At 37.4% G+C, this 12,133-nt stretch overlaps 3 protein-coding genes across 3 annotated transcripts; all 3 read right to left on the bottom strand.

The window, feature by feature from the left end:
• Window positions 1-579: 579 nt before the first annotated feature.
• Window positions 580-1,600, bottom strand: LOC117614731 (ATP synthase subunit b', chloroplastic). The gene has a single exon (XM_034343629.1). It carries the CDS (start codon window positions 1,430-1,432, stop codon window positions 785-787), a length of 648 nt encoding a protein of 215 aa, XP_034199520.1. The 5' UTR covers window positions 1,433-1,600; the 3' UTR covers window positions 580-784.
• Window positions 1,601-1,708: 108 nt separating this feature from the next.
• LOC117614730 lies at window positions 1,709-4,794 on the bottom strand. Its single transcript, XM_034343628.1, has 5 exons — window positions 4,229-4,794; window positions 3,347-3,446; window positions 3,005-3,104; window positions 2,517-2,605; window positions 1,709-2,380 (listed from the first exon to the last, which is right to left on the bottom strand). The coding sequence occupies exons 1-5, from the start codon at window positions 4,431-4,433 to the stop codon at window positions 2,014-2,016; spliced, it is 861 nt and encodes a 286-aa protein (XP_034199519.1). The 5' UTR covers window positions 4,434-4,794; the 3' UTR covers window positions 1,709-2,013.
• An 877-nt stretch (window positions 4,795-5,671) lies between these two features.
• LOC117636426 (UDP-N-acetylglucosamine transporter UGNT1) lies at window positions 5,672-9,432 on the bottom strand. Its single transcript, XM_034370912.1, has 10 exons — window positions 9,025-9,432; window positions 8,664-8,740; window positions 8,316-8,480; window positions 7,984-8,117; window positions 7,550-7,680; window positions 7,402-7,446; window positions 7,167-7,264; window positions 6,325-6,432; window positions 6,149-6,205; window positions 5,672-6,056 (listed from the first exon to the last, which is right to left on the bottom strand). Exons 1-10 carry the CDS (start codon window positions 9,197-9,199, stop codon window positions 5,982-5,984), a joined length of 1,065 nt encoding a protein of 354 aa, XP_034226803.1. The 5' UTR covers window positions 9,200-9,432; the 3' UTR covers window positions 5,672-5,981.
• Between the last annotated feature and the right edge of the window lie 2,701 nt (window positions 9,433-12,133).

Here is a 12,133-nt window from a genome sequence, read left to right as displayed (position 1 = left end):
CCCATTCCCTCAGCTCCCTCTCTCTCTCTCTCTCTCTCTCTCTCTCTCTCTCTCTCTCTCTCTCTCTCTCGTCTAAAAGAAACACAAACATCAAAAATCAATCAAACCAAGACATCAAGAATCAAACACAGCTCCATCAAACCCAAACATGAAAAATCAATTAAACCCAAAAATCAATCAAACCCATCCCAGCTTCTCCATTTTTCACATATTTCGCAGGAGAAGGAAGTTTTCATCAGTTCATGACTGCAACTTTGTGTGCATCTGCTCCATTTGGATTTAGTAGAAGGGCAGCAACTAGAGATTTAGTACAAGCCATAATAAATAATAGGTGAAGTTTAATGAATCAAAGGTGAATCAGATTTGGGGAAATAGAAGAAATCAAATAAATTTGGGATTTCTAAGAAGAGGTTCTCAAGATTTAAGCATGTGAATAAGAGAAATCAGTCATGATACTATGTTAGAATTGAGCCAAACAGAAAGAAAATGAACTAGAGAGAAGGGTAGGTGAGGTATTAGGAAGAACAAGAAAAGGAGTGTCGTGAAGGAGGTGCGTCAATTACCTGTTAACCTTAAAAACAAGTTGATTGAACAACAAGTGACAGCTCAGTCTCTGTGTCAAAACTCAATAAGAAATTATACACAGTAGATTCATTCAAGTTGGCTAAAACCAATTACAAACCATTATTACATTATAATCATAGACACATCATCCAATTTCCATTCCCAAATTACCCCAAAAATAAAAAGAAAAAAAGAGAGAGAAACAGAACAAGTCACTCACTCAGAGAGGAAGGACCTTCTTGACAATCTGGTCACTGAGATTGGCAATCTGAGAGTCAAGGGCCTTAATGGTCTCCTCCTTCTGCTCCTCCAACTTGTTCAAAGCCTCCTGCAACTCAGCCTCCACCTTCTTCCTCCCCTCCGTCAATTTCTGCTCTACCTCCCCCTGCGTCTCCTTCTTCATCTTGGTCAGCGCCGCCGATATCTCAGCCCTCGCAGCTCTCATGATGGCGATGCCTTGCTGCTCAAGCTGCTTCACCTCCTCCGAAGTGTCCTTCACGCTGCCCAGCTTCTCTCTGATCGCCGCGTCTCTCTCGTCCATGAATTTCCCGAGCGGGCTGTAGTAGAGCTTGTCCAGGGCCACCATGAGAAGCAGGAACTGCACCATTTGAATGGGGAGGGTGAGATCGAAGTCGAAGAGGGCTGCCTTCTCTATCTCCTCCGCCAAGGAGGGCGGGGCCCATGAGAGGGAGGTGGCTGCGATAACGGAGAGGGACGACGAGAGGGAGAGAATATGGGACTTGGAGAGTTTTGGGAGGGTTGGGAGTTTGGGGATGGAGATTTGGATTGGGATTCTGGGCTTCGAAATGGGAGACGGGGAAGGGGAAGAAATGGGTACTTTGGAGGAGGCCATGATCATGTTGGCCATGGCGACTCTACTACTTTCTTTCTGGTTTCTGTTTGTTCTCTGGAGCTGGGATTTTCAAGAGTGTGTGGGATTTGAGGGGCCGAGAGTGTAAATCTTTGCAGAGAGGGCTATCTCATTCTTTGCCACACATTTTGATATGAGGTTCTGATGGATGGAAGAGTTGGATTGTGACTTGACCCACAGGAGCCTCTATGATTGTTGGATCCAATTCATGGGTCAAAAAGAATTTGACCCATGAAACACAATTGGCCCAAAATTAAATTCTTGGAATTGTCCTGGCCCAAATAGTGGCTGGATTAAAACAGAGAACTCTCATCAAATAATTACAATGAAAGCTTCAAAAAGACAAAACCCTCTCTCATGAAGAAGAATCAGTTGCATGTATTTGCTGAATTCCAGAATCTTTAGAGGTACAAGTTTTTTTTTCTTTATCTTTTTTGAGGTGCTGTGAATGTGGGGAGTAGAACATCAGACTTTAAAGTGGCAAATGACTTGTCTCGTGTACGTAGGCCAAGTATAATTTTATGATATTCTAACCAAATTCTGGGCAGCAGGAACAAATGCATGTTATTTCCTCAGCACTAATCTATTCTCCAAGTATCCCGTCGGCTATAGCGTTTATCGCGTTTTTCAAAACAAAGCCCAAACATCTTCCTAAACCCAACCAGCAACCCAGTGGCAATGCTTGGGGCACACGCTAAACTTCTTTTGGATGTGGTTCCTACAGCTGACAGCCTGGAGTACGGAAACCACTCTCCCAACAAGCTAGGCAGTGTGCTCTCATTGTGTTCGATAGAAACTTCACCATTACAATGCGTGGACTTTGGATTCTCGATGTCATCAGAATCATAAAATACCTCGTCATGCTGTTCGATGTCTCTGTCACTCTGCTCTTCCTCTTTGTCAATCGCTTCTATCTCTTCAAGACTAATTGATCGTGGTATTGACCTGCACATTATCGAACATATGAACTCAATACACAACAAGGCTGGCCAGCAACAATGGTCCTTATCTGTGTAGGTGGTTCCATGTTTTTGTGCTTAAAATTCTTATAGAAGAGAAATGCCAATAGAAAAAGCCTCACGTCGTGTTTTGTTTCAAACCAATGAGCCCTTTCTTTGATTGCTTCTTTGTCAGGGTGTAGCTGATTGAAACATGCCGGACAAAATGAAGCTGCATGTACCAAACAAGACCGGTCGACATAAATGAAGAAAATTCCCATGACATAGGAGGCGTAGGCCAAATGAGGATGAAATACACAATTGTGTGTGACAAGGGCTCGATTCTTACTTCCCTTCCCCTTATTAAAAAAATTGAGGAGGGAAGAACAAAAATGCAACTATATTCTAAACACGCATATGAAACCGAATAGAAGGAAATACAACTTCTTAATGATGATAATTCTGTAATTCAACAACAATGAATATGCCTCAGGAAGATCAAACAAAACCAACTGTAGCACACACCAAAGGCTCAGCAAAATCACTTGGTGAAGCTTTATGCAGACCATCAGCGTGACATTAACCAAGGGGACAAAAGATATTTTAAAAACTGAAGGGATCTGCCACATACCTGATCACCATCTTTGATGCCATAATGTCTGATATGATCAGTTTCAACAACTAGCTTCTGAGCACCATAGCACAAGCAGAAATGCCCCCACACGTGTGGCCTAAATAAACCATATTTAAACAAGGAACATCACTAAGTGTTACTTATACATGATAAGAATCCAATTGTATAATGAACTTCTCAACTCAAGAGTATAAAAAAATGCAAGTTTCCATGGAAAATGAGCAACCTTATAATAGATTTTCTAAACTTCACAACTGAATACTAAGCAAAGACAAATTTCTGTGATTAAATGATTTTTTGTTTTAATCCAAAATACTTCAATTAAGGATGTGAAAATACCATGAAATTTTTCCTGGTCCCTTCTGCGGCATGTGACTAAAAACGGCCTCAACCGCCTGCTTCAGTTCTAAAACAGTGGCTGTCTTGGCAACTTCAATATCTGTGAAAGTGAAAATCTTAGTTCATGCAAGTCCTTAGAAAAAGGAAGGAAAAAACACATCAATTCATCCAAATCCTCAACCCAAAACAAAAGATTGAAAAACACCTTAATCCATCCAATTCTCAGTCAAAAAACAGAAACCACGACAAGAACTTAAAAAAAAAAAAAAGAAAAAAAAAAGCGAGAGAGAGAGAGAGTCAGCTGTATTAAGGATTGAATTGGAGAACTATCAAGACAGCAAACTGCACAATACATTACCCTTAACCCCTGTTTAGTTTCTGAGAATATGACAAGGAAAAAGAAAGAAGAACAATCAAATCCTACGAAGATTGGAAAAACCGTGTATATTTCATAATGTAAAATACTAAAATCTCTGTATAAGAAAATTTCCCAATATGAATAAGGGAACAAAGAAATCAAATCCGACATTGACCCTGAAAGCTTATTACGCGTAAAATTGTGTTTTCAGACCAAAAGAACCCACAATTGACTTAAGTTGACTGCCTACATTCCCACAATTTTCTCAGCAAACAAACAAGCAGCAATGAGATTAACCATCTAGAAAGAGAATTACAGAGACAGATAGAATTCCTAAGCCTTTCCTAGGATTGAAACCCTAATGTAACTATAAAAAAAAAGGCGAAAAATTTAGTTCATTTTCCAACATTTTCTCGGCAGCCAAACAACAGCACCAATGCACAACCACAGAATGCACAACCACAGAAAGTCAGAAAGAAGAGGAGAGAGAGAGAGAGAGAGAGAGAGAGAGAGAGAGAGAGTACCGAAACAAGAGCCGTCCAATTTGAGAACGGAGAGTCTGAGAGGCTCCTGGGGAAGGGCAGAATATGAGAAGCTCTTGCGAGAGAAGCCATCAATGAGCAGCAACGGGACAAAGGGCAACGAATTAGAGCGGCGAGGGCGTTCGACGGAGGAAGGCCTAACAGGGACAAAATCGTCGTCGTCAATTTTCAGCGTGCTATAAGACATAGCTGTGTGAATTTCTCCCTGGCCCTCTCTCTCAACCCATGCCCTTATACCAAAAATGGAGCTACAGATTAACAATAAAAAAACCAGAAAAAAAGAGACAGAGAGAGAGAGAGAGAGAGAGAGAGAGAGGGAGGGAGAGAGAGATTCCTATGGAAGCAGAACACGCATTGTAAAGAAGCTTGGGGCTTGGGATTTTCTAGGGTTTGGGCTTTCTGGGGGCAGTTTTGGAGCTTCTGTCGGAGGCAATTCCAGAAGGAAAAAGAAGAAAGAAAAAAGAGAACAGAGAAAAGCGAGGGAGGGAAAGAGAGAGGGAGAAGTTTTCCCTCTTTTTTTCCTTTTTCTACGTTTTGGTATATTGGTTTTGTGAGGCTTGAGAAGATTGCCAGTTGTTCAGACAAAAATAAAAATAAAAATTAAATTAAATTAAATTAAATAAATAAATAAAATAAATTAATGGAATGGCAGTTGACGTTTTAAGTTTTAACTCTTATGCGGCAGTACCTGCCGTCTCTAAGCGCCATCTTCTGTCCTCAGATTTTATAGAACAATTTTTTTCTTTTCTTTTTTGGTAATGGTTTTATAAGACAACCTTTAATTAACACACTATGATATTAATAAACTAATTTTTTTTATTAAAAAAAATTTTACTTTACATTTTATTAAACAAATACTTGATTCCCTTTCACATATGTTTCATTTTTCTATTTCTTCTTTAAACTATTTTATTCAATATATTATATATTGTATGTGCAATAACCATTTCAAAAGGATGAGTTGGGAAGAAGAACAATAGGGCTCGTTACCTTTGCATCCGATTTTGAATCTCTCTACAGATATTCAGTTTGTCCCAAAAATAAATAAATTAAATATAGCTATTCACAAATAAGTCCCTCAAAATTTGCTTTCATAGTTTGGAAAACACTTTAAAACACTATTTTTAAGTAAAAAAACCCAAGAACCTAACTGTTATTTCATTAAACATTTAACAATCGATAGGTGATTAGACATTTAACCTCAATAACGAGTAACAACCAATACCTCTATGACTATGACAACCAATACCTATATGATCCAAGCGTTTGCTCTTATAACCTGTTTTGCTTCAACAAAACACACCCCAAAGAAAGAAAGAAAAAAACTCCTTTTGTTAAAAGCCTTAAAGGCAAGAATCCCCATCCCCCAATATCATTTGTATTAAAAATAAATAAAAAGAAAGTGAGCATGTGTGACTGAAAACCTTGGAATAAGAAAGGCTCACAACGTCAAGCTTTAAAAAATATATATATTAGATGAGCAAGCAGCTCCCAATGCCAAATTGCCACCATTGTTTCTAACACCTATCCATATGGAAGAATAATTACAGGGCAAAAGTAGCAGGCCTAGTTTCCAGTTTTGAGTTTTATCCGCTGCGCGGAAATCTTCTGTATTAACAGTGTCACATCTCACTTCTAGTAGCCCCATAATCAAAAAATCAAAATTGGTGGCCGAAACAAGGGCAGCAGCAACTAATCATCTTCGGCGGAGAAAACCAGCCATTTGTTGAAAAGGTTACTTCCCTATGAGCTTAAAGTAGGCATACAATCCAGAGCCAAGGAAACCCAGAAATTGCCCAATAACATTCAACTAGCAGAACAAACAAAAAACAGACATCAATTTCTAAATAGAAAGAGAAACAAGTTCTTTTTTTTTAAGAATGAAGAAGAGCTTGCACTTACAATATCAAATGGAAGGCCACCGAATAGCATCCAGCCAAGTCCAATGGTAAAAAAATCCTATACCAGTTTAAGTCACCAAAACATATAAGAGCTTGAATAAAGATAAGAAAACATCGTACATAGGCTGCTAAATTATGTTGTAATACATCTGAGAAATAAATTTAGCCAAAACAAACCTTCAAGTTGCCGCAAATTGTCTGTGTGAGCGCTGAATTTAGAGTTGTGTTCAGGAATATGCTGTAATTCAAGAAGAATGCCAGTATACAGGAACAAAGCAAGACAGCCTGCCAAAAGGAGGAAGAAAGAAAAAAAGGAAAAAACAATGTCTCTCAATAAAACCCTACTTGGAAGTTTTATTTAAGTACTGTAAGAAGAAGCAAAATAGGCATGGTATACTTGGGCGATTGACGTCAGTTGAATGAATCCATGAGATGCCAACAACCGCAAATGACGATGTAAAATGCTACTTACAAATAGCATTGAAACTCATTCTGTATGGTTTCAAAACTTAAAACTACTGAACATGAAAAAATAATTCAAAGGTCCAAACGCCCCACTTCCACCAATTTCAAGCATAATATATAACACTAATCCATGCAGCCCACACAGACAGCTGGAGGCGAAAGAAATCAATGAAGCTCTACATGAAACATGGCAGATTTATCTTAAGTTCAATTAAATAGCTAACTGCAAATAAATATCGCACTGGAACAATATCATACACAGGGAACCCATGAACCAAACTGCAAGTAAAATGATGTTAACAGCAAATTACATAATAAAAAAATTGTCAAATACCAGTAAACTAAACCTTTCAATAAAAATGCAATCACTGGGGCATAAAGTGTACCAGAAGATAGCATATTTAAAATAAGCATGCATAGCTTATAAGCGAGCAAAACCACAATGCCATGCAGAAAATGCAGATAAGGCACATTTCAGGAGTAGCAAGACAACTTTCAAAGCGTTAAGTTTTATATATATTAGCAGAGAAGAGTGCTGTTGGTAAAGAAAGTACCATAAAACCAGGTGAAAACAGATAAGGAAAATCGATTGTTGTCTTCAAGTCACCACGAATAAAAGTCAAAAACAGCAAAGCCGGCCCACATATGACTCCTATCATAGAGAAAACAGTACCATTTTATGTCACAGTTGGAATTTAATTAATGAAAACTCCTAATTATGCACAAACCAAAAAATAATAATTAGAAAAATCCAAAGGACAAAAATTGAGTCAGGATGTTTTATCTAACCATTACACCACATAAGGCCAAAGCTATTAAGGCCACTGGATTTCCCTGAGAAAAAGAAAGTAACACTCGATATCTTAGAAACCTGTCAAGCTAATAAGGGGAAATGTAGTGAAAGATTTCCCAAAAGGATAAATTGTTAAAGTACTACCAATACGGGCTATGGTTGCAAGATATACTGCTGTTGTGATGTTAGATAAGAAAACAACAGCATAGCCATAGGCATCAAATGACAAATCCCGAGCTCCGGCAATGAATGCACCAAGAACGATCAGTCCAACACTGATAACAACCTTAAAATTTTCAGTTAAATGAGAAAATCAGGTAGATGGTCAATAAAGTAAAACACAAAATGCAGAAGCATTTTTCATTACATTCATTCATTCATTCATGGCATAATGTAAAACTTTCTCACTGGACCAATTCACGACCATAAAGAAAAGTACTGACAAGTCAGCTTTCACAACTTTCATCCAATAAAAAAGAAACCATCCAATTCTTTTTGTCTATCTAGAAGAGCAGATGATCTGTACATTATTAACATCAGCATATGAAGAATAAATTATAAACAAAAGGGCCATTTACCTTCGAACAATAGGAGATGTATATCTTTGGCCAGCCAAAATATACTCCATAACCATTGTAAATACCACAGTAGTCCTCCTGAGGGTGGTGTACATGGGAACATTTACTCCACGGACAGACTCCATGGAGGCTAGCTTTCAAGGATAAATAAATGAATGGGCAAACATTAATCACAAATACAACTAAGAAAACTATTGAATAATAGTTACCGACCAAAACAATCTAACTAAGAGGAATCAACGCATCATTATGTTTCCTTTCACAAAAATGTTATTTTAAAAAAAAAAAAAAAAAAAAAGAGAATGCGCGACTTTAGATTACACAATGCATACCATGTACAGCAAATAGGCTCCGGCAAGAGGAAGGGTTTTCTTCAATGTCTTTAACGGTACAAGTGTTGTGATATTGTCATCAGAAATGGTCAAAGATTCACCTACGGTGAAAGAAATCATCTTCCAGCGTCTCAAGGCATAGAGAAAACCACATGAACATATCATCTGCAGTAGCAACCAGAAGGTCAAGTTTAGCTCACGTAATCAGAAATTTCAATGCTTTCTGTGTCTGCTCAAGGCTGTTTGGCCCGGCTAACTTTTTGAAAGGATGATTTCGCTTAAAATTTCACTAATTAACTTAATTCTCAAAACATGAAAGACTACTGTAGGATTCAGTTGGGATGGTACCTGAAAGAGTGTGATAACATTTGCACTCGGAAATTTATAAGAAGAGAGAGCTGCTTTGTTGAACATCACCAATAACACTGCACAAAAAAATGGGAACAAATAACTCAACAAAAATTCAAAATTTGAAAAACTATGCCAATCCCAAGTAGAAATTCGAAAAATCCAAATTCATAACAAAACAAAATCAAGCACAGACTTCGCCCAATCGTATTCTGAACCCAGTAAATTATGGCATACAACAGCTCCCAATTTTCTTCAAACTTTTTGAAATCTGACTTTCATCCCTTTAAACTTGAATTTTTAATTTTTAGGAACAAAAAGCTTCACTATGCAGCATCAAATTGCAGGCTCCGTAATTTACCTGCGCAGGCCATGTAAGAGATTGCAGCGTAGGCTCCACGTCTGGTCATGGCGGATCCTCTGAAAAGCTTCTCATCGTTATCGTCTCCGACGAGTCTCTCTCTCTCCAGGTCTCTTGGAGAATCCGATACTGGCAGTATCAAATTATTGCCCGAACTCGACGCCTTCAGAGACATCTCTGGTCTCTCTCTCGCTCTCTCTGAGTCTCTGGTTGTGAACAGAGAGAGAGTTCAACGTTAGGGAAGAGGAACGATGAATTCAATTCAAATGTGAGACGAAGCTCATCTGGGGCGGGTCGAAATGGCCAGGTCCGATTATGACACAGTCAAAGCAAAGTCGAGTAAATTGGGCTCGGATCCAGTGATATTTGGATCCGGTTGAGGTTGGGGCAGGTGAGTCGGGTATTGTACGGGTCAACTCGGCCTGTCTGAGACTGGGATTGTGATTTTTTGTGTGTGGCTCAGTTGGGCTTTTCGTCGTCAAGTCAATGGATATTTTTGGCTGTTTTGCTAATTTGATGTAGTTGACCCGGCAGGCAATGGCGCGTTCCTCCACTCCACCACTACAATTCAATTCATGGAAGTTTCTTGCGGGGAAAATAAAATAGAAAATAAAAAAGAGAATATTCCATGGTCTACTTCTCACTGTTTCTTTCTTGCGAGTAAAATTCCAGTTTGTCTCACACTTTGGAATGTCATGTGAGTGGCACATGGGTTATATGTGAGACACCTTATGAGTGGTAGATTCAGGATTCGAAATCCGATTGGCAAAATTTACAATAAAAATTCAACGTCATGAGTGAATTTCATTAATAAATATAAAAAGATACACATAGTCAGGGGGACGTAATAAGTCTTACCTTCAAATACATTTCTATACATAAATAGGGTTAATTACTCAAATGGTTCTCAAACTTATACCTTATTTATATTTTGGCCCCTCAATTAAATTATTCATTCAAATGGTCCATCGACTCTATATTATTCAGTATATTAGTCCTACCATTACATTATGTCAATGTTGCAGTTAAATGTAAGGGTAAAACTATACATAACCATCCTATGTTCCCCAAATAGGTGATATAGTGGTGATACATAGGTGAGAACGTAGTGATACAATGGTGATATAGTGGTGATGCTGTAGTGATAAAGAGGTGATAGAAATTCTAGGAGAGCAGCCTCAGGTTGTATTGGTACTAGTGGAGTGATCCGTTGGGCTAATGGCAATTGGATCTGTGGTTTTGCTGCGAATTTAGGCAAGGGGCAGATCCTTGAGGCTGAACTTTAGGGCTTCTATTTTGTGCTGCATTTGGCTTATGATAAAGGTATCTTTAATCTTCTTATTGAGATGGATGCTACAGTTGTTGTTTCTTTTGTTCAGCAAGTTGGTACCTTGAGTTGTCATCCTCTTGCTGCGTTAGTTCAGAGCTGTTGTGTTCTTATGAAGCGTATTGGCAACTGTCACCTTGCTCATGTTTACAGAGAAATGAATATTGTAGCTGATCGTATGGCTAACTGGAGCTTTAACTTGGATTTGGAGGTTAGCTATTTGGATGAGGCCCCGTCTTGGGTTAGTTCCTTTTTGGAGGATGATTTTTTAAGAGTTGTTAGGCCTCGCTTGATCTGTTCTAGTTAGTTGTTGTTTCTTTTTGGGGTTTGTCCCTCCTATCTCATTAAAAAAAATTAAAAAAAAGGTGATAGAAATTTCTATTTGTGTTTACCTTTGGTTTCTTGTTTTGTTTCATTTCTTCTATTTTTATTTACTCATTTCTAGTATCCTAATTATATTTTACCATTGTCCCATTAAAATCTCTATGCAGTCCCGCATGATCTCCTTTGCAAATGCCAGACTCTTTAGATTTGAAGTGATGTGGATGCAACACAGAAGTTTCAAAGATTTTGTGACGCAAAAATGAGGGCTGATTCCTGGTTATGCTCTTGATAAGTCTTATGGGTTAATTGCTCCTCTAAAATAGTGGAACAAAAATATTTTTGGTCACTTGAAACGAAAGAAAGCTCTTACTCTAGCTAGATTGACTGGTATTCAAAGAGCCTTATGTTAAAGATCAAATAGGTTTTTGTCTCAATTGGAGGATTCCTTGGTACTGGATTATAATGCATTGCTTGATGTTGTATTAATAATTGGCATGCACAAATTAATGTGTTAATCATCCTATTTAAAATACCGCCAATGTACGAATCTATTGGAGTATAGATTTGTAAATACGGGATTGTTCCAACGAGGAACTGGAGGCTTATACAAAGTTCTAGTTTGAGTACGTAAATAACATTTATTTAACACAACACAAAGGTAAAATAAAATTAGGATACTAGAAATGAGTAAAGAAAAGTAGAAGAAATGAAACAAAACAAGAAACCAAAGGTAAACACAAACAACAATTTCTATCACCTCTTTATCACCACTTTATCACCTATTTGGGGAACATAGGACAGTTATGGACGATTTTAACCTTACATTGACAGAATGTAACAGTAGGACCAATTAACCAAATAATATAGAGTTGATGGACCATTTGAACTAATAATTTAATTGAATGACCAAATGTAAATCGAGTATAAGTTTGAGGACCATTTGAGTCATTAACCTTACATAAATAAAAGCTTAGCACCACAACAACAACAACAACAACCAAAAAAAAAAAAAAAAAAAAAAGACAACAAATTCCTTGTTTTCTTGGGGTTCAAATTGTGATCTGACATAACAAAGGATAACCTATTGAATCAAAAATCCCAACAAAAAATCAAATAAACTCTCATAATAGCATCAATGCTCAAATTATAATTCATTCTTAATTAAACTATAACGCATAACTTCTAACCTATTTAAAATATATTAGATTCAATGTTGTCATATACAACATCTTAAAATGAAGGCAAAAAGTCACTTTTGATTCCTGTGGTTTATCACTTTTGTCATTAAAGTCTATGTGGTTTCAATTTCAAGCAATTCAAGGACAACTCTCAATTTCTGTCAAATTTTTTTAACTTCCATTACTTATGAAGGGCCAATTCGGTCAAATTATTAAATAATTCATTCCTTTTTAAAATAACAAATACAAAATGAAAAAAATTAATAATAAATAACAAAAA

Source organism: Prunus dulcis, chromosome 1 (assembly GCF_902201215.1).
Source record: "Prunus dulcis chromosome 1, ALMONDv2, whole genome shotgun sequence".
NCBI classification, from domain to species: domain Eukaryota; kingdom Viridiplantae; phylum Streptophyta; class Magnoliopsida; order Rosales; family Rosaceae; genus Prunus; species Prunus dulcis.
The sequence above is the reverse complement of the archived record's forward strand: the minus strand, read 5'-3'. Positions and strand labels throughout refer to the sequence as shown.

What these genes read in the sequence shown, in the direction of transcription:
- LOC117614731 (XM_034343629.1), bottom strand. Translation starts at nt 1,432, where the DNA reads ATGGCCAACATGATCATGGCCTCCTCCAAAGTACCCATTTCTTCCCCT.
- LOC117614730 (XM_034343628.1), bottom strand. Translation starts at nt 4,433, where the DNA reads ATGTCTTATAGCACGCTGAAAATTGACGACGACGATTTTGTCCCTGTT. An exon ending in ATTGGACGGCTCTTGTTTCG is followed by an intron (nt 3,447 to 4,228) that starts GTACTCTCTCTC and finishes TCACTTTCACAG; the next exon opens with ATATTGAAGTTGCCAAGACA. An exon ending in GGACCAGGAAAAATTTCATG is followed by an intron (nt 3,105 to 3,346) that starts GTATTTTCACAT and finishes TGGTTTATTTAG; the next exon opens with GCCACACGTGTGGGGGCATT.
- LOC117636426 (XM_034370912.1), bottom strand. Translation starts at nt 9,199, where the DNA reads ATGTCTCTGAAGGCGTCGAGTTCGGGCAATAATTTGATACTGCCAGTA. An exon ending in GAGCCTATTTGCTGTACATG is followed by an intron (nt 8,118 to 8,315) that starts GTATGCATTGTG and finishes TATCCTTGAAAG; the next exon opens with CTAGCCTCCATGGAGTCTGT. An exon ending in TGTTTTCACCTGGTTTTATG is followed by an intron (nt 6,433 to 7,166) that starts GTACTTTCTTTA and finishes TCCTTTTGGCAG; the next exon opens with GCTGTCTTGCTTTGTTCCTG.